A 20,552-nucleotide genomic window follows, 5' to 3' on the forward strand; every position below is an offset into this window, starting at 1 on the left:
TCTTTCTTCAGTGTACCAGAATATTCCACAACCGTTTCACGTCGTCTGAACAACCATGCCTTCTAAAATGTTTCTTTTCAAACTTACCGTATCAACCGTAACTTTTGCAAAAGCTCGTTGGCTATTTCGCCAAATGCAACAAACATGTTACATCACTTCACTCAATTAATTAATCGACATGACAACATTGTTTGGAATAATTATCTAACTATGCCTATGATTAATGTTTTTAATAACACATTTTTTAATGCATTTCTTCTCCTAGTTAGTAGAATTTTATGCCTTTTGGTTAATCGATTATATATTAATTTATCCAGTACTAAAAATATGTGTTTGGAACACGTCAGAGAGAACAACATTAACGCTTTAAATAAGCGTAAGTCCTTTTCAAGCTTCACAAATTGTATTTCTAAATTTATAAATAAAGGCTCGCATTTAATACTTTCACCATTCTGTTGGGCAATGTACAGTTTTTTGTCTTTACATCCACTGTTTTGAACTTATCCAATCTTAGGTAACACAAATTATGCAAAACCATAAACAATTTTAACATAGCTTTGTTAAATAATTGAAGACAATTATTTATTGTACATCGTAATGATATTTAGCTGATGTTATACGTAACTGTAATCTACTATATGTTAGAACGAATTTTTCAATTATGATTTTTAGGAAACAAAAATATCAAATAATAAAACTAATCTATTAGTAAACTAAAATTAGTTTTAACACAATAAAAAATAAAAATTAGACAATTTATATGACAGAATTTCTACTCATTCACGTATATATAAATTAATTCTAATTTACAGAGATTTATTTTTCGTTTGTAAATTCTAAGCCTTTTCTGGTTGAGTAGTGATTAAGGCAGGAGAATACAAATTTAACGGAAGAGAAGTGACGGAATAATTTCATTAAGTCTATAATAAGTAATTAAGCGGTCTAAGGATAATGAGTAGTAACTAACATCAATCCTAATTAGCCATGATGACCTTCAGATCCATTTACATATATATTCACAAAACTAACATGTTAATAAGATTACTAAAAAGAAATAAGGATCTAAATTTTAAATACAAGTAAATTGAGTATATCGACGAAAGAGAGCGATGGTAATCCTGTGGCTGATGACAATATTTTCTAAATCACCGATAAACAATTCGAGAATAGCTTTAAAATATTAAAGCATTTTTTTATTTATTTTCACGTGTCTTGGTGGTAATTATTTATCCCAAAAATCTTATAATGAAATGAATCTCTTTCTTTAGCTAAGATTTGAAATCCAAATTGAAAGTTTCAACACACTATGATTTTTTTTTTAATCAATAGAAACCTTGCAACACACTATGATTTTTTTTTTTTCAACACACTATGATTTTTTTAAAAATCTTATAATTTTTTTATTAATAATGATAATAGTTTATTACAGGTTTTATCTTGCTAAGTGAGATCATCTCAAACTGTTTTGGATGGATTTTGATTTTGGGCTTTTACTTCTTGCATCTTACAATTTTTCGGGTGCAGTATATCAATTTATTTATTTTTTTACTTTTTGGAAAACTCATTCCCTAGATTACATATTTTAAAAACTTTTTAAAATTTTTGAAACAAAATTTATGGAAAAAGACTTTCACAATGTAATTTTTGGAACTTATGAAATGTATTCTGCAATAAGATTTTCAGAAATGTTATTAAAGGATAAAAAAAGAATAAGAAGGTGCAAGTAGCAACGTGTGGTGGTGGAAGGAGTAAAACAACGTGTCACAAACAATGAACCATACATAATGGCTCAATTTTAGATTAAGATAGTTAGGACAACCTTCGAGTTACTAACCGAACCTCTAAAGGATGCTTATTAGTAAATTTCATGAGTGACTTATTTCTAAAGTTTTTTATTGTTTTTATCAGCAAAGATTTATTTTTAAAGTTGAACTTTAATCCTCTGTCGATGTAACAAATTAACTTTCAACAATAAAATTTATGATAAATATAAATTTTAAGATAATTGTTATGAAACTCAATGAATTTATCATATTGCATATATTAGTGTTGTGACTTTTTTTTACGGAAATATTAATCTTATGGTTAAATATCGATATGTTTTTCATTGTCATAGTTAGTGGATAGGTTTTGTTACGTTAGAATAAAAAACAAATCTATCAATAATGTAGAACTTTTTTCAGACCACAATTATGTTTCTTCGAACTCAAACTTTGTGCAGAGTGAGTTATGAAGATTTGGACTGTCGGTTAGTTATGTTGCTGCCGTTTTAAACAAGAGTTATGATGTGTTATTTTAAAAGGTTTAAGTTTTTGTGGAGATGCTTATAAACAAATTTCGTTTCAGCCTAAATAATGTGATATTTTAAAATGAACTCATCATAATTATAATTTAGTATTTCTTTTATTATATACAACTGAACGGTATAGACCAGTGTTATATGAAGCAGTCAAAGTTTAGATTCAAATAAATGACTCAAGATCAGGACAGCAGTAAACTCTTGCTGCAACTGAAAATTGTAGAGCTATGTTCGTCATTGACTCGTGCTGTCGAGTACAGTTGCCACCGTTTATAATGAGAAACACAGAAAAAACAGGTTGGGCTGTACAGTAAGCCTGGTTGAACGTTGAACGTGATATAGTTGGAAGATCGAGATAAAATGTAAAATCCAATTCACTCATAAATAACCGATGAAATCAGATATGTGTGGTGTTATTACTCTGTTACAGGTTTGATGAAGTTGAAGCAAATCAATATTCGAAAAGATGTTGATGAGAGTGATAATAAAACAATACTAAAGAGAGAATAGGAGAAAGAAAATTAAGGCACAGAGTTTAGCATTTGTGGCATAAATTTGAGAATATAAGTACAGAGCATATATGAGGAATGAAGCAGGTGGTGCTTATATATCATATGGTTGCTTGCCGGTGAACTTGACCTCGATGGGATTAACATTCTTACCAATAGACCTGAAGTTTTGGCCAACCCCTTGGCGTCCCGGGTTGACCTTCTCAGGGTAGACACCGTCCTTGGGGTGCAAGTACTGAACTTCTCCGTTGGGGAAGACCCTGTAGAACTGGTAATTGATCTTGTACTTTGACCTGAGTCTAGTTCCAAGAGCCAAACACTGTTCCTTCCTGGCCAACTTCAACAGGTTGGGACCCTCCCTCATGATGGCAGCACCCCCAGTGGGCATTTCAAAGATCTGTTCTTTTGGGGACGTCCATGTGATCACATAGAACTCCTCCACCTGGGCCTTCCTCAAAAGCCCACCGGTGCTGCCTCCGAAGATCGGGGAAGGGGTGTTTGGGTCGAGTTCCGGTGGGGTGAACCCAACGGGTGCCTCTTTTTTTACGGCCTCTGCGGTTTCATCGGCCGCTGCAGCTCTGATTGTCTTGGAGAACTTGAGGGGCTTGGGAGAGGAGAAGGAGAAGGTGGGGGATTGCTTCCATGGCACGGAGACACGGTCGGTGGGTTTGAGAGCAGAGAAGGAAGGACTGAAGAGGGAGGCTTGGGTTGCCATGGCCATGCTGAGAAGGGTTGGGTTGTTGTGTTGTGAGAGATCAGTGAAAAAGAAAAGAAAAGAGATCAAACAAGTATAGGATGAAAAAGATTTTTGATGGGTTGTGTGGATTTCGATATGGATAAGTGGATATGCCTTCCACCAATTACAATCAAAGATTTTGATTCATCCTCTTACCCACACCTCACACCTCTTATTCCCTGTTGCCCAAAAATAAATAAATAAATATATTATTTGCATATATATATATATATATATAGCCAAGAAAATAAATATTCAGGTTAAAATAAATTTTCATTGCTAGTTGCTAATTGCTAATTCAGTTTTTTGTTTTATATTAATTAAACAAGATAAGTACATAATTCGAAACAAATCTATTAAATAATATGAAAATAATATAAAATAATCATTAAATAAATAAATGATAAATGCAAGACAAAAAATTAAGGATAGATATCTAAATTTTAACATAAAAGTTATAAATACTTAAGAGTACTCGAATATAAAAAATTTATTTAAAATTTGTTTGTAATATAAAAATAATTTTTAAATATTGTAAACGGTATACAATTTAAGCTTTATCTTATAGGCAAGGAGAGCAGCTGAAATATTTTAGAGTATTGGGTTTAAACTTTGATCTTCTAGCTTTTTAATCGAAGCATGCTTGTTTCAAAATTTTAAAGTTAATAGTGGGAGTTTATCAAAGAAACTGAGATAGAACGTGATCCAATGGATCTTTCTCTACCAAAACATTCATTCTTGAACGTGAACCACCTCGAATTAATTTTTTAAAAATTTAAACATAAATCGAAATCATACATCGAATAAAATAAATAAATAAAAATCAAACATTGTATAAAAATGAAAACTCATAAAATCATTATACTTATGATTTTAGTTATATCTGACTTCGACTCTGAAGTGAAAATGCAACTCCGAAGTAGATTTATTTAACCGTACTTTCTTTAGTTAATAATATGTGAAATTACAAGTAATAACGAATTATTTAACTTCACACTATTATAGAATTTACAAATAATTAAAGAAGGGAGGAAAAATAAAAGGATTTGAGGTACTCAGAAAAGACAAACCAGTTCTCAAATAAAAGTATATACAAAAATAAAATGGTAGATATCTATGAATAATAAAAGGATAAAATTATGATGGTTGATTTCAAATGAAAGACCAAGCAAATAACAATGAAGTGAAAAACCAAGTTACAAAATCAAAGAAATATAAGCTATAAAAGGAGTTTCAGTTTCAGATGGAAATGCTGTTGGGGATTCCCTTGCCAGTAAGTCCACCCTCCTTTGAATGATCAGAAGTGTTGGGATAGAGAAGTGTATAGGGCACCTTCACTCGTCCATTTCGATTTTTCAATCTTTCGTCCTTGTTTCTTTTGCTAATATTACTCTCAATTTCCATTAGTTTCTCTGAGAATCTATCAAATGCTTTCAATGGTTCAACATCCAAAGTCCATTCGGTGTTCTCACTCTGCCCAAGATAAACCTCTTCCGTTGAGTGCCTTGACAATATTTCAATCAGTGACACGCCAAGGAGTGTTTGGAACTGTGCAGTGATTGTTTTTAGGAATGCCAAGTCAGGGTTTAACTTAAGTTCTTCATACTCTGGGGTACCTAACTCGGGCATGAACCTACGACTCACTGTTGGACGATTAGGAAGGTACCCAGCATAAGGATATTGTCCAAAATTCACAGCTGCATGGAAAGCAGAAGCTAGCCAAATGATAATGGTGCATGATTGAATGAGTTCCTCTCTAGTTTTCATCTCTACCCACCATGTTCTGTCTTTTAAGTCACCATGACCCTCGTTGCGTACTTCTTTCCACCAATTCTGAAGTTCATCATCTTCCTCAACCATTTCATTCGACGTGTAATACAAGTTACAATATTCAGTCACCCAAGTTTCAATTGCTTCCCAAATTTCTAACCCATCCACAGCATATGGATAGTCCTCTATCACAAGCTTAAGTCCATGACGATAACTAGAATCTTGAACTGCCATTCCCCTGATATTCATTCAATCCAAATACAATCGTAGCATGTTATGTTATTATGTACAGATTGCTAACAGCACAAATTCATTACAAATAACAATATTGTGTGGTGTCATTTCTTACTTAATAAAACCTCACTCTCAATTTACTAGTTTTTGTTAAATTTTGATCAATACGATAATAATGAGTAAAAAGAATGTTTTGTTATCAGTCCTAGTGATAAATTGTACTAGAATCAATTCAAGTAGTTTTTTTGACTGAACTCACCTCTTAAGCAAATCAGCAGGTAGTGCCTGGTCGGGAAAAACCCAACTTTTGTATGTAAAAGCTGACATTTCCATGGAAAATTTTCCGGGGAAAACTGTTTTCTCTAACACCCCTCCAGCATTGATGAGTGTGTGTCGAGCTAAGGCATTTATATGCATTGTGTCCTTGAAGTGTGGCTTCAAGAGCTTGTATATGGGATGAAGAATGCTCAACTGTCTATGTGTGGCTATCACGAATGGTTCAATTACTGCGTGGGAGTGCAACCTACGCAAGAGTCATAATTTTCTTGTCATATATTTAAGATAAGAAATATCATGAAACACTTGAAGTTCTAGATTGGTTTTCTGGAAACCATACCAGTGGCTAACCAATTGATGATATCCTGAATCATTCACAGCTACATAAGCTTTAGCTAGCTGCCAAACTGAAGCTGCTGTTCCTTCTTTAGCTGGAACGAAAACTTTGCTTACAGCTCCATGTTGTTCACCTTGTGGATGAGGTAAGCTTAGTTCTATAGCTAGTGGCTTTAGTGTACCGTCATCTTGTAGAAACAAGAGTGTTCTACTGGCATAAGTCTTTGTGTTGGTAGAGTTTATTCGACTTATGTATGGCATCAACGCATCATGATGATCTAATATAAATAGTTTCTTTTCATGAATGGCCTGCAATACGAAGATACTTGGTTAGTGAAATATAGATTAAAAATATAACATAATTCATTACGTGTTTCTATGGAAAAGGAGAGTAGTGATTAGTACCTCATTTAATGTGAGCCCATCTAAACTATTTTCTATGTCTGTTGCCCTGATGGAGCTAGTTTGGTCACCATAAGCATTGGGGTCTAACTTGCTGACAGGAGGAAAATCCTGCATATTGCATTTAGATTTAACCCGTTAGAACAGAAATATCAAGTTCAAAACAGATGAGATTTCGTAATTTATTTTTTTCTTCTTGTTTTCTTTCAAGAATTGGAGTTTCCCATTAATGATCTAAACTTCTCTCATTGAAGTGAAATTTTAGTTGGTATAGAAAATCAACACTTAATCACTTTGTTGTCTATGTTTAGTTTAATTATAAATTGGCATTGTTTTTTTGCTGTACTTGGAGAAGTTGGATGATGACAGGGTTAACCCCAGCAAGCATTTCTCTTGCAAATTCCTCGTCTGTCCTCCAAGCCCTTTTACTCTCTGCAATTATAATACCGATATTAATGTAACTAGAATAATTAATTATGGGATGATCCAAGCTAAAAGAAATAACGGGAAAGCATTAAAACAACCTTTGATGACGTCAGGCACCGGAAATTTGAGGAATCTCTCACCATCATTCCTAATAAGTTCTCTCACCAACTCATAGGGAACAAGTTCTCTTAGTTTTTTTACGAGAGAATCACTTGGCAACTTAATACATCCCTTATAAATTCTAAGAACATCTTCAAATGTGTCAAACTCATTAAAAGTTTTGTCACACAAAGATGTAATCTCTGGAAGCATAACTTGACTAACAGATTTTACTGCGTAAGCCAAAAAATCTGAAAACTTGACGGGCCCAAACTGCTCATCTCTTGGAACATAAATCTTTGTTACACATAGAAGAGGCAATCTTGACTCAGTCTTGGGGTCTGCAATCATGACAGAACCAGAATACTCGTTATCATCAATAATGCACGGATACTTTAACTTATATCACCAATCCTTTCTCACACATGTTCATGACCATTCTATCTTTATAAATGTACGACATTTTATTATTATTCTGAGTTTTGTGGAAACCTGTTTTGGTGTGTGGCCGACCAGTTCTTCCTCTTCGGGGATATGGTAACTGTGAGCCTCCACCAAGTACAGGGCGTGCGCTGTTAGGACCATTATCGGGAGATCCCAAATCATTATAGGTTGCATAGTCGTAAACTCTATCCCACTCTTTCAGCCTTCCAAACCCTTTTCCGCGAAGAACTTTTAGTTCTTCTTCCCTGAATCTCCGCAGTGGCTCTGGTGTTTCACATGGAAGATAAGCCTAAACCACAAACTCAACTCAGTTCAAATTAAAATAAAAAATAAAAAATTACTATTATAAATCGAAATAACAAATCTTTTATTACGTAATATTATATGTCAATTACACATAATAAAAATTATAAAAAAAAATTCACTCTACCCATAATTTAAATTAAAAATTAAAAAAATATATATAAAAGCATATGAAACTTTTAAAAATAGATAAAAGTACTAAAACATTTAATAAGGGTTTAATTATTTTAAAAAAATCTAAAATTATAATTATGTAACAAATTTTCTTTAGAAACACAAATTTTATATGATAATATATTTGTAATTGTATATAGTTTTATATCATTTTACATTTATCAACTAATTTATCCGTTAGTTTATCAAATGTTTCTACTTCATTTAACTAGAATATCAAATTAAAATTTATAGTTTAGATATGAATTAACTAATAAACTAGTAACTAATTTTAAAGCATATTTGTCGAAGAAACTTATTAAAAAAATACACATATTGTTTAAATTATGATCTATGTAACACAATTTACTTTTAACTATGAACTTAACAGTCAAAATTCTTTTGATTTTATATGAAATGGTAGGTAGTTCCGTGAGTCGCACTATAAACAACATTAATACTAAGAATAATAAAATTAACTCTAAATCAGGCTATTACTGTTTGAGTCGTAAATAGATCAATAATAATAAAAAATTTCTTCTAAAATCTATAAATACGCATTTGATACACAAATAATTGATTATTTTTACTAAATATTTATTACTAGAGTATTCATACAAACAATAATTTTAGTCGAATGCTTTTTTAAATGGCATCTCAATTATGATAAAGAGAAGACCGAAAACGAAACATTGACCTAAACTTGAAACTCGAAAACTTTTCTGAGAAAATACTTAACTTCAATCCCTAAACCGTAACAATGTATTATCCAAATTTATTTATTTTTTCTTCATTTATAAGTGTGATTGAAATTTGTTCGACAACTAAGAAATATAATTAATGTTACAAATTCATATGTGAAAGATATGACAGCAACAGAATAATTAATGTTATTCAATATAAGAAGAAAAAATAACAGAAATTCTTAGAAGGACAATGGCTTTAAGTTGTTTTATTGTATAAGTTTTTGAGTATAAAGATATGATAGTCGAAGAAAAAGTGGTATTAAGTATAAAAAATGAAGTTACCTTATTGGCAAAGAAGAGACGATCATAGGCATAACGATGAACGGGATAGACCCAAGAATTGCAGAGAAATTTGACAGGGCCGTGGCCAGGAATGTGTTCGATGGTTAGTGATTTTAGGTAGAATTGGCTATGGTGATGGTTCTTGATGATGAATGCTCCAGGAACTCCCATGGTTTCATCCCAGTCAAATGTGATGGAGAATTCTACGTCTGTTGCTGGAGTTGTTAGAGAAGAAATGGTTGAAACCCATTTCTCCAAGTATGCAACTTCTCCGATAGGAGCTGGGTTAGGAGAAGAAGTAGCACTGATGAGCTGAAGAGAGACACCCCTCCCTAATAACTCATGAATTCGATCAAGAATGTTCGCTTTTATGTCATGGAAATCCAATATCCCCTTCTTCATTAGGGTCACTCTCCCTCTCACCTCTCTCCTTCTCTCCATCGATCTTCTTTCTCTTTCTCCACTTCAAACACCCTTTTACAATATATATATTGCCTCCTCCTTTATATATAACACAAAACTAACTTATTAATATTCTTAAGTTCCATAAATTTGCATTAATGTAAAACACACAAACTAATAAAAACATCTCTAATTTTTTTCATTAATTTATATAAAATGTAAACATTTTTCTATATTAAACTTAGTCGATCTAGATTATACAACTTACTTATTATATATTGAATTAAAAAACGAATCCACTTAGTTCAATTCACCTTAAGGTAAATTATAAATTTTGTAACATAAATTAAGTTTATGAATTGGTTTGCTTAATATGTTTTATTCTTTTAATTTGTTTCAAATATTTATTGACTCGCCTATTTCTAGTTTTATAATTAAAATGTTCACATATTTCACTAAACATTAATTACAATTAAGAAGTCATTATAAATATACTAAATAAAAATCAAACTATCAATTTATATAATTGAGTAAATAAATAAATTAAGTATCTAAATCGTTCAATGTTATTAAATAAATATTCTAGTTTTATAAAAGACCAAATGGTCAATTTACATAATTAAAAGTATAAAACAATTATAATAAAAAAGTGATAAATAGACAGTCATTTGTATTTAAAAAATTATATTTTTTTTTAATTCAACTCAATTTGAATCTGTAGTAATATGAGTTTAAACTTATTTTCTTATTAATTATCAATAGACGAAAACATAATATGAAGTATGGGTTCTCCTTCACAACTTTTCTCGACTTTGTTCTTCACTGTTTTCACATAGAGTTAATGATATCAACTTTAAACGTGAGTCTAAATTTTGGGTTAAATAAAAATTATAAAATTAAATAAAATATATGAAAATAAAGAAAAAATATAAATTCATTATCTTAATATTTTAGATTGGTAATAACATTGATCTTTTATTAAAGTTGTGTATCTCTAATTAATCCACTCGTTTAACCTATTACATTTAAATTATAATTTTTAATTAGGTTATTTGAACATTTTTTCCTCAATTTATTTTTTAATTAAGCCTTTTCGTCATAATTGATTATTGTAATAGTATCCTAACTGTTTGAGTTATAAAGTAGCTACAATTTGAAGTTTAAAGATGATTGTAAAAAAAATATCTGGGTGGACTGAACTCGCAAAAGATTGAGAATATTATAGAAATGTTTGGTTAAAATTTGGGTTGAAAACATAAGAATACTGGGCAGAGATTGATTGACACTACTAAAGTGATAGATTAATTATGAATGTAACTAATTTTTTAGAATAAAAGTTAAATGCAAGGATCTAATGATAAAACACATACAAGTCGATTAAGAAATGGATAATGATATTTACACAACATTTTTTTGACAACATTTGAACATTGATTACGTGCCAATCTGTGATTGGTCGTAAATTACTCCATGATAGTGTTTATGATTATTATTATTGATTATAGAATAATTTACGATCAATCACAGATTGACACGTAATCAATGTTCAAATGTTGTCAAAAAAATGTTGTCTAAATATCATTATCCTTAAGAAATAGTTCAGAATTTAAATTAAAAACTGTGAAATAATTAAAGATGAAGAAGGTAATTTGGTTTATTATTAATAGTCAACGCATGCAGTTACCTGCATGGAAAATAAAGTGTAAACTATAATAAGTTAAAAAAAAAATTACTAAATCATGAAAAATGAGTATCTATTTATTGATTACAAGAGAGTGTAATTAATAACAAACCCAACCCACTGAGTTATGCCGAATGAGAAAGATGTGGTTTAATGAATGGATTATGATATTTTAATATTATTTTTTAACAACTTTTTGATACCAGTGTTATTATCTCTTTCGTATGTTTGAATTTATTTTAAAATAATATTTAAAATCAACCAGTTATAAATTAATACATATATCTTGTAAAAAAAAATATTGTTAAAAAGAATTTTTTTTCCTTTAATGTATTATGTATGACATCTTCCAACTCGTTAGGTTTGCAACAAAAGGAAACCACAAGAAAGAGACACTTGTCCAGATCTCTCATTCTACCACCTATATCAACTTTTTTGTTTTTTTCACCTTTGTAAGAAAAAGTCGTCATGAAGGTACAGATTTTAATACGGATAATAATGTCAGTACTTCTAATAATATTATTTTGACAGACTTAAAATCAAAACAACTTCTATTTTTTAGTATTAACTATTTTAACATATTTGTCATTTTCAATTTTCTAAATATTTATAATCACTTTTTTTTTTTATGAAACAAATTTCTATCCTATTTCTATTAAAACTAGCATGAATGCTACACTATAAGTTTAAAACTCTAGAATAGGGGTATAAACAGGTAAAACAGTCTCCTAGCAGCCAATCTTTAAAGCAAAACTTTAAGCTTGAAAAAAACATGTTAATGAAAAAAAAATTATGTTAAGTCTAGTTGACATATATACTCAATCATATTATTAATATGAATAACAAATTTTATACTAAAAATAATAATTTAATTTAAAATTAAAAATATTGAAAATATGAATTGATCATACTTTTACCTCTACTTATAAATAATAAAATATTATTAAAAATAAGATAATAGTTAGTTATATAGCTAACAAATTGCAAACTAAAATGAAGTGAAATAGAAAAAATGTAAATTGAATCGACACAGATTTTTTTTAGAATTATTTAATTATCTAATATTATTTATTATTTTAAAAAAATTACAATCAAAATTTGATATATTTATTGTATACAATAAATAAAATAATTTATATAGTCAATAGATAGTTTGCCACTTTTAATCATGTTTTTTTTTAAGTTTATAGTACTCAAATGTAATATAGCATTTGTTAACTTAAATTCAGTTTTATTTGAATTAATTTAATTTTATATTTTTAACTAAATAATTAAGTTATTTTTTAAACTAAATTGTTATGTTTGAAAAAGAAACTCATTGACCGAGAATTATTAGGGCAGTGTGAAGTAGCCTTCCTAAACTTTTAGAACTGTGTGTATTTATAATGAAAAAAGTATGATAATTAAATTAGATAAACTTTTAATTTTTTTATAAAATATGTTATTTAATACTAATAAATAGTAAAGTTATGCACTATAAAGAATAAAAAATCTGATTATGATAATTTTTTTATTTTTTGAATTACTTTTTTTTGCACTTTTTTATTCCATTTTACTAAGGGAAAAAAAAGTTAAACATAAAATTATTATTTCTATTCTTATTTTTTATTGGTTCTGTTTGTATTGTAAAAAAATATATATTTTTTCTAACCGTGACTTAATTATTATATATCTTTTTTTTAATAATTATGTATATTTTGAAATCAATTCAGTTATATTAAGAAACTTTTCTTTTAACACACGTACTCTTCTAAATAGATTTCATTTTTTAAATTTTAATGAATAAGAAAATATTAATTTAAAATTTTTATTTTAATATTTTCTTGTCGATATTATGTAGATTTGAAAACTTCATCGGTCATACTTTAATTATGTTAATTTTTGATAAAAAAAGGAAAAATAATTACATTTTATTTTATTGATCATTTGTCTTTTCTTAGCTCTTTGTTGTTTCTATAAAACATAAATATATTTTTTTGTAATGAATATTATAAAAGCAGGATTGTAAAATAAAAGAGATGATTTTATTTTCTGGATAATATAATTATTTACACGGAAAATAAAATACCTACTTGAGTACTTTATTTTTACTCTTTTATCATTATTGGTCACTAAGTAGTATGATAATTCAGCAGAAGAGTTAAATGTTGGATGATTTTAATTAATTTTGTTTATTTTCATTTAGGATAATAATTTTTCTCAGTATTTAATTATTTCTGTAAACAAAAACTCATTTTTTGATAATGTGGTAAGACGAGGAGGATATGTGTATATTTTGTTTCTGATATTTTTTATATAATGGCTTATCATTTATGGATTTTTTTTTAATTTTACTTTTTAGGAAAAAAAATTGTGTCATGAATAAAATTCATTTATTTATTTATGCTTTGTTTTAATAAAATTATTAGTTTGTTTATAAGTTTTTGCAAAATAAAGTTAGAGCAAAATTTGGACTAGACTGAATTTTGAAAAAGTGAAAGTTAGGCTTATAAGAATTTGTTGTAATAAGGAGATAAATCACATTAAGAGTTTATAATAATTATTTAAATCAAACTCTAGATACCAAAACTTGATTTTATATGTTTTCATCACTAATTATCAAATATTTCTCTAAGAAAAAGTATTAATTACTCAACTATATACAAATATGAAAGAAAAAAAAAATGTACAACTATATATTAAAATTATGAAATAAATCAAACTTTTAAAACGAAAAACTAAAATGAGATATGATTTTAGTGTTGTATCACAAAATTTTCCGTACATATTTATCTTGCACATCACTTAATAACATATAACATGTATATATGTTTGACAAAATAATTTAATTTATCTTATTTCTTCATTTATTGGCTATGTTCATTCATTGGATTAGATTAGGTGGACAAATTAGAGGGCCAAGTCATCAAACCTACCTCATTACTATTTTTATTTTTTTTGGTTAGGTGGACTGAATTACGGGCTCACCCAATTTATTTTATCAACCCAATTATATTTTATAGATGTAATAAATAGTACATATGTTAAATGTTCTATAACTTAATTACATTAAACACATTTAATTGCCAATTAAATTCTAGTCTACTTATATATGAAGGAAGAATGAGTTTATGATAATATTGAAAGGTTATATTAATAACATTAAGTATGACATTAATGTTTAAGTTTAAGCCTTTCTTTTTTTCAAAAATAGGAGTACCAAACTTAGTCCCCACAAGATGGCACATGGAGATATAAGTGAAGCATTTTAATAGTTTTTATTTTATTTCAATAAGCTATTCATATTAGTGTTTCAAAACAATTTATCTAGACCTATTTTACTATCTTGCCCCCTTTAAATAATAACATAAAAGTACAGTGTTGAAGTCCTGTGTATGTTACTACTTTTTTTAATTATTGTACTTTCTGGATTATTCATTTAATGTTACATTTATTTATTATTTTTTAATTATTAAATTACTTATTTTTAATAAAATATTTATCTTTCATTGAGAAATTATAACTGTTTAAAATCATAATAAAAATACTATTTAAAATTTAATTTATATAAAAAATAGATTGTAAAAAAGTTAAAATAAATTAAAAAATAAAAGTTTATGATAATTAATAATGTATTATTATTTAACTTTAAGATCTGATTCAATGACTAATTTGTCATTGCAACTTTCAGCTAGTTAGTTTAAAAAACATTTTTTTTATTTTTAACATAGTTTTCAACTAATTTTCCAACTCTTAGATATCTTTTTCAGCTTATTTGATGAAATGTGTATAACCAAAATAAATGAGGTGCGCAACAGCAAATTAAAATATTAGTGTAAGTGAGATGTTAATTAGAATAACTAATTTCAATTTAAGAATCTATTTGTGCTTTAGAATGGAATTAAGTGATACGTTTTAAATGGTAAAACAGTGTTAGGGAAGACAAAATAGGTGAAGAATTGGTATTGAATTTTTATCTTGTTTCTTATGTCTTCTTTTATTAAGATTTAAGTGAATGTCATATATAATTAGAAAGGATTTGAACAAGTTTTAAAACAAATATATTAGTTCATCAAAATTATATATCATCATAACCATGAAAGCTAGAAAACATTTAAACAATATTTATTTATGAAAGCTAAATTATCTTGGGACAGAAAGTGGAAATAAGATTGTTGAATCACATAATTTCCTAACTACCTCATTTAAATGTTTAACCTAATTTGTAAACTTATGACATCTCCTATAGTAGTTTATAATAAACATTAAATCAAAATAAAATAATAAATTATTGTATTATATCTTATCCAATCCGGTCAACAAACAAAACTAAATGTTGAATAATGAAACTCAGTGAAAATTAAGTGTCTTTTTTCCATTAATCAATCACTTTGGATTGCAACAGTGGGGTGTGGGTTTTATTATTTTACCTTTAATTATCTTTATATAAAAAAGAAATAATCATCCTTATCTTTATATTCAACTGACATAAAATGTTATTTCTATTTCTATCAGATAATGGTTACTGTTTGCTTCAAATATTAATCAAATATTAAAAAATTAAAAGAAAAAAGAATAATATTGTGAAATATTTAACGTTAAAAGATACATATATACTTTTCTTTAATATAAAATATAAATACTGAATTATAGTTGTATAAATATAAAAATAAAAATATAAAGTAACAATGGAATAAATATCAAATAATTAAAAAAAATGAATGAAAAGTATCATGAATATGTCTTAAAGAAAAGTTAGGAAACTAAGGAGAAAAGAAAAATTAATATAAATTTATTATATTACTTAATGAACTAAATATTTTTTTAATAATTTCAAATGCGACCGAATATTTGAACAAGGAGGATCATGAAAATAAGATGAAAATGTGTATATTTATTATCTTCTCATATTCAAATTAAAAAGTTATATATTAATTTTACTCATCCATATATTTAATCAATGTAAAAGTTTTTCGAAAAAATATTATTCAAAAGTAATCTCCACGTAAACATTATTTTTCAACTATAAAATTGTTAATTACTTAACGGTTTATAATATTTTAATCCTAAAATACCCGCACAAGACATGAGTCTATTGAGGAGAGACAAATATAAATATAAATAAATATATATAATTTGCTAACTTACGCTAAACTTTACCATATTTTATTGAAAAAAAAAACATATTTCAAATATAAGATATTTTAATAATTCTTATTTTTAATTTAAAATAAAAATTAAAAAAACAGAAATTATTCACATATCTTTAATTTTAAAATTTAGAATTTATATCAATTAAAATTTAATACAGCAGAGATTACCTAAGTTATTATATATAAAGAGTATTATAATAAAATAAACTTTTTAGTGGAAAAAGGTGAAAGTATAGTCCACATATGAGACATAAAGTACTAAACGCTTTTTTCCAAACTATTAAACTTAAACTTAAGATCATAATTAATTTACTTTAAAAAGAAACGATACATATTATTGTTAACAGTATAAATATTAAATAGAAATACAATAAAGTTGTCTTATTAATTAAGATAGAGAGTAACGTGAGAATTAAGAGGTAGAAAGATGAAGGTGTCAGAAGGTAGAGGCTTTGGTAAGGGAGGTGATGGTAATAGTGGGACCAAAACCAGATTCCTTAAACTCGAATTCAAACGTATCATAACGCAGGAACAACTCTGCCAGAAACAACCTACACAGCAGTACCACCAGATTCTTCCCGGGACACTGTTTATCAGCGGGGTTTGGTTCCTCCGTTTCACGACCATTGGACCAAAAGACGTGCGCCAACATCTTCTCACCCTCCCCCACAAACCTCCCCGGCACGAACACCTCGGCATCCTTGAAGATTCTAGAATCCTTGGTCGCAAAAGGTTGATACCCGAACAACATTTCCCCCTTCTTCACCTTAAACGACGCGTCGTGGCTCTGCACCACCAAGTCCTCTCTCGCTTTCCCGTATTGATAGGGTACCAGAGGCTCTATTCTCATCGTTTCGTAAACCACAGATTTCACCAGACTCATCTTCTCCAATGCCCCCACAGTGACCCCACCCTCCTCCTTTACCACCCGCCTTATCTCGCTCCTGAGATCCGCGTGAAGCTTCTAGCCGCTCAATCCCACCCACTTCATCAGCATCGGGAACTGGTTCTTCAAGCCGCCGTAGGAGTTGAAGCACGCCATGAAAACCACGTTGTGGCACGCTTCGTCTCGCCCGAGCCCAACTTTCTCTGCCTCGTCTAACAGTGTGGTCGCAGAGGTTCTGAAGGCCTCGTAGAGCTTTTGGTAGTTGGATTTGGTGAAGAACGCAGGGAGGGGAAACGTGCGAATCATAAAGTCTTCTACGTAGTTGAAGATTTTCGGAAGGCCAAGAGTCCCAAGTGGCGCCAATTGGAAAAGCAGCCACGTGCTGATCAGCTTCGGTCCCTGGAAACACAGCTAAAATATCTTCAAATTGAAAAAAAATAAATTAATCACTCCTTTTCTGCTTATTTATAATTTCATTTTCATGTTATGAATGCAGTTCATTTTGTTTATTAAAAGAACTTTCTCTCTGCATATAAGTCAATTTCATCTTCTCCTAATCAAATTAATAACCATCCGAAAATGTAATGGAATCATGCGCCTCAACCTAATCTTTAAAATAAATTCACATCTAATATTGCATGATAATGAGATAAATGGATTCTTATAAACATATTAATAGAGTATAATTCAAATTCAAATTATCTCATAATTATCAAAATTTATAAATAAATAAAATTATATCCATTATATATATATATATATATATATATATATATATATATATATATATTTAATCAATAACTTTATAATGTGATTATTTTTATGTATTTTAATACATCATAATTTAAAAAATGGATAAATTTAAGTTTATATATTTTAAACAGTAATAATAATACTAATATTATTTTATAAATATGTTAAATTTAAAAGGATTTTTTAATTACTTAAGATAAATATATAAGTTTTTTTGGATGTGATTTTTCATAAGAATTAATTTTGTAAAGAAAAAATAAAATTAATTTTGTTATAAATTATAATTAGTTTATCCATAAGTGTATGGAAAAGAAGTTCTATATTATACTATTGTTATAAAAACTTCTTTTTCAATCTATACAAATAGAGAAGTTAATTTTATTTTTTAGTAAAGTTGAAAGCAAATATGAGGCAAAATCACTACAGAATATTTCCCACCCGTTTGAAATGTTACACTCTCTTGCAGAGAAAGTGGTTTATAAATTGATTCTGCGGCGACTCGTGTCAGTGAATCTCAAACTAAAATCACGTTTGGTAGAGCATGGGTACTATAAAACTTGAATTACCTTAGAACCGAGGATGGTGTGTGAAGGGTCCTTGTTATCACAGAGCAAGCGGAACAAGAAATTGAAGGAGGCATGGTTGAAGACAGAGTTGAAGTCGGCCTCATCGTTTTTGTTCAACTGGTCCTCTATCTCACAAAAGGACTCGTGGAGGCAGTTACGGAAAAGAGGCACAACGGCGTCTTTCCGGGCTGCGAGAGCGTTTAGGAAGAAGCCCTTGAGGACGGCGTGTTTGGGTTCTCGAGTGTCGAGGTAGGCGCATACGCGGTGGCCACCGGTGAAGGCTGTGGAAGGCATGAAGGTGCCCTCAAAGACGTTGAGCTTCTCCACCTTGTTGTTGTCGAAGAGGAGCGGGAAGGAGGCGCCGTCTAAGAGCGCTATGACTCTAGGGTTGGAGGAGACGAAAGGACCTGGTGGCATGTTGGTGCGGATGACGGTGGAGTTGTACTTTTGGACTCTTGTGGCGAAGAACTTGTCCCTTCCTTGGTGGTAGAAGAAGTCGTGTCTGTCGCGTATGGCTCCCAAGATGGGAATCCCATAGCTGCCTGGGATTGGTTTCAGTGATGATGATGATGGCTCTGAGGACAATGCCATGTTAACTTTAGGATCTCTCCTTCTTGTCTCAAGAAACCAATGCTAGTATTGTTCAAGAGGACATGATATGCTTTACTTTCGTAACTTTTTTATACACACTACTCTGTTTTAAATTCAAAATATACAATAATCTTTTAGCTGAAAATTCAAAATTAAGAAATTTTATTCAATTCATTATATACAATTTTACAATTTTAATACTAAAATATAAATAAATGAGATGATAAGAGAAAAATAATAATCACGTCAGTCAAATAAATGACAAAAAATAAGTTGAAAAATTAAATAATTTTAAGTATTAGATAAATAAAAATAAAAATAATAATTCAATAAAAATTCCTAAGTAACTTTGAAACTTAATTAAATTGTTAAAATTAAACCAACTTTTCAAAACTTTCAGAAGGAAATTAAAACCAAATACTTAAAGACATTAGAAGAATTATTTACAATTTAAGCTATGCCTAATACGAACATACTGAATATCTAATTAAACTTGTTCAGTTTATTTCAATTAATACAGATTCATTAAAAATAATTTATTTAAACAAATTAAAAGCATAATTATTATGGCTTGATTAAACTAATTAAATTAGTTAAATTAAGTAGAAGTTCAAATAACTTTAAACCATGTAAAAAATAAGCTTCCAATTCTCCTGAATCACCTTGAACAAGGGAATAACAAAGTTGTTCAATCTGGATACAAATTAAGTTACAAAAACTAATATTTTTATACTCCTAAACATCGACATTAGGTTGCAGATAGTTTTGAACATAAGTATATTATAACATTTATTAGTTGTCTTTCATATTTAAGTGTTAGAAATTCAAATATAAATTTAAGTTTTATTGTAAATAAAAGTAATTATCTTAAGATTTTAGTTTGGAGTTATTCAATGGTATAGCGTTTTTACTGTAATTTTTTTTAAAAGACTTATGAATGATATCAAAATCAATGATTGGTCTTAATAATTGGATCAAATGGGTATAATATGAGTGAAAAGAAAAATTAATAAAGTTTTAAACAATTGTCTCTCATTATTGTGATAAAATCATATTATTATTGAATTACTCGTGATTGAGAATGTTCTATACTAATGCATAAGATTCACTTGTGAAGAAAATATTGTTGAGATTTTAAGTATGAGACTAAATTTTATATTGGTTCGAAACGAGAAAGATGAGAAAAAAAAAAAAAAAACTGATACACTGATTATCTTAATATCGAGTTAGAAGTAATGTTAATAATTTATATGAATACTGAGTTGTTGTCGGAACGGTTTCATGTTTCTTTAAATCTTTCTAAAACAAAATACAAGTAGAACTCAACATTTATTAAATAACGAATATGTATGCTTTTATTTGGATATTCCTACTTTTTAAATGTAAGAAGAAAAAAGTGTTTTGTGTGATGCATAGGAGTGCTAATTTACTAAGCTAAAGTTTAGTAGATGAGAAACCTATGCAAAAGGACAAAAGTAGGGTACTTAAATATATTTATCAATGTTTCTTCTAAATATGTTCTTGTC

At 28.7% G+C, this 20,552-nt stretch overlaps 2 protein-coding genes and 1 pseudogene across 2 annotated transcripts; all 3 read right to left on the reverse strand.

Annotated features, from left to right (window-relative positions):
- Positions 1–2,693: 2,693 nt before the first annotated feature.
- LOC106780382 (photosystem I reaction center subunit II, chloroplastic) lies at positions 2,694–3,617 on the reverse strand. Its single transcript, XM_014668665.2, has one exon. It carries the CDS (start codon positions 3,527–3,529, stop codon positions 2,903–2,905), a length of 627 nt encoding a protein of 208 aa, XP_014524151.1. The 5' UTR covers positions 3,530–3,617; the 3' UTR covers positions 2,694–2,902.
- Positions 3,618–4,712: 1,095 nt separating this feature from the next.
- On the reverse strand, positions 4,713–9,470 carry LOC106780387 (linoleate 9S-lipoxygenase 5, chloroplastic-like). The gene is made up of 8 exons (XM_014668672.2): positions 9,016–9,470; positions 7,580–7,820; positions 7,087–7,428; positions 6,909–6,994; positions 6,566–6,673; positions 6,165–6,469; positions 5,808–6,071; positions 4,713–5,552 (listed from the first exon to the last, which is right to left on the reverse strand). Exons 1-8 carry the CDS (start codon positions 9,454–9,456, stop codon positions 4,784–4,786), a joined length of 2,556 nt encoding a protein of 851 aa, XP_014524158.1. The 5' UTR covers positions 9,457–9,470; the 3' UTR covers positions 4,713–4,783.
- A 7,091-nt stretch (positions 9,471–16,561) lies between these two features.
- On the reverse strand, positions 16,562–19,072 carry LOC106780402 (annotated as a pseudogene).
- Positions 19,073–20,552: the final 1,480 nt, after the last annotated feature.

Source organism: Vigna radiata, unplaced genomic scaffold (genome assembly GCF_000741045.1).
Source record: "Vigna radiata var. radiata cultivar VC1973A unplaced genomic scaffold, Vradiata_ver6 scaffold_315, whole genome shotgun sequence".
In the NCBI taxonomy this organism is placed as follows: domain Eukaryota; kingdom Viridiplantae; phylum Streptophyta; class Magnoliopsida; order Fabales; family Fabaceae; genus Vigna; species Vigna radiata.

What these genes read in the sequence shown, in the direction of transcription:
- LOC106780382 (XM_014668665.2), bottom strand. Translation starts at nt 3,529, where the DNA reads ATGGCCATGGCAACCCAAGCCTCCCTCTTCAGTCCTTCCTTCTCTGCT.
- LOC106780387 (XM_014668672.2), bottom strand. Translation starts at nt 9,456, where the DNA reads ATGGAGAGAAGGAGAGAGGTGAGAGGGAGAGTGACCCTAATGAAGAAG. An exon ending in GTCTCTTCTTTGCCAATAAG is followed by an intron (nt 7,821 to 9,015) that starts GTAACTTCATTT and finishes TTTGTGGTTTAG; the next exon opens with GCTTATCTTCCATGTGAAAC. An exon ending in TCATCATCCAACTTCTCCAA is followed by an intron (nt 6,674 to 6,908) that starts GTACAGCAAAAA and finishes TGCAATATGCAG; the next exon opens with GATTTTCCTCCTGTCAGCAA.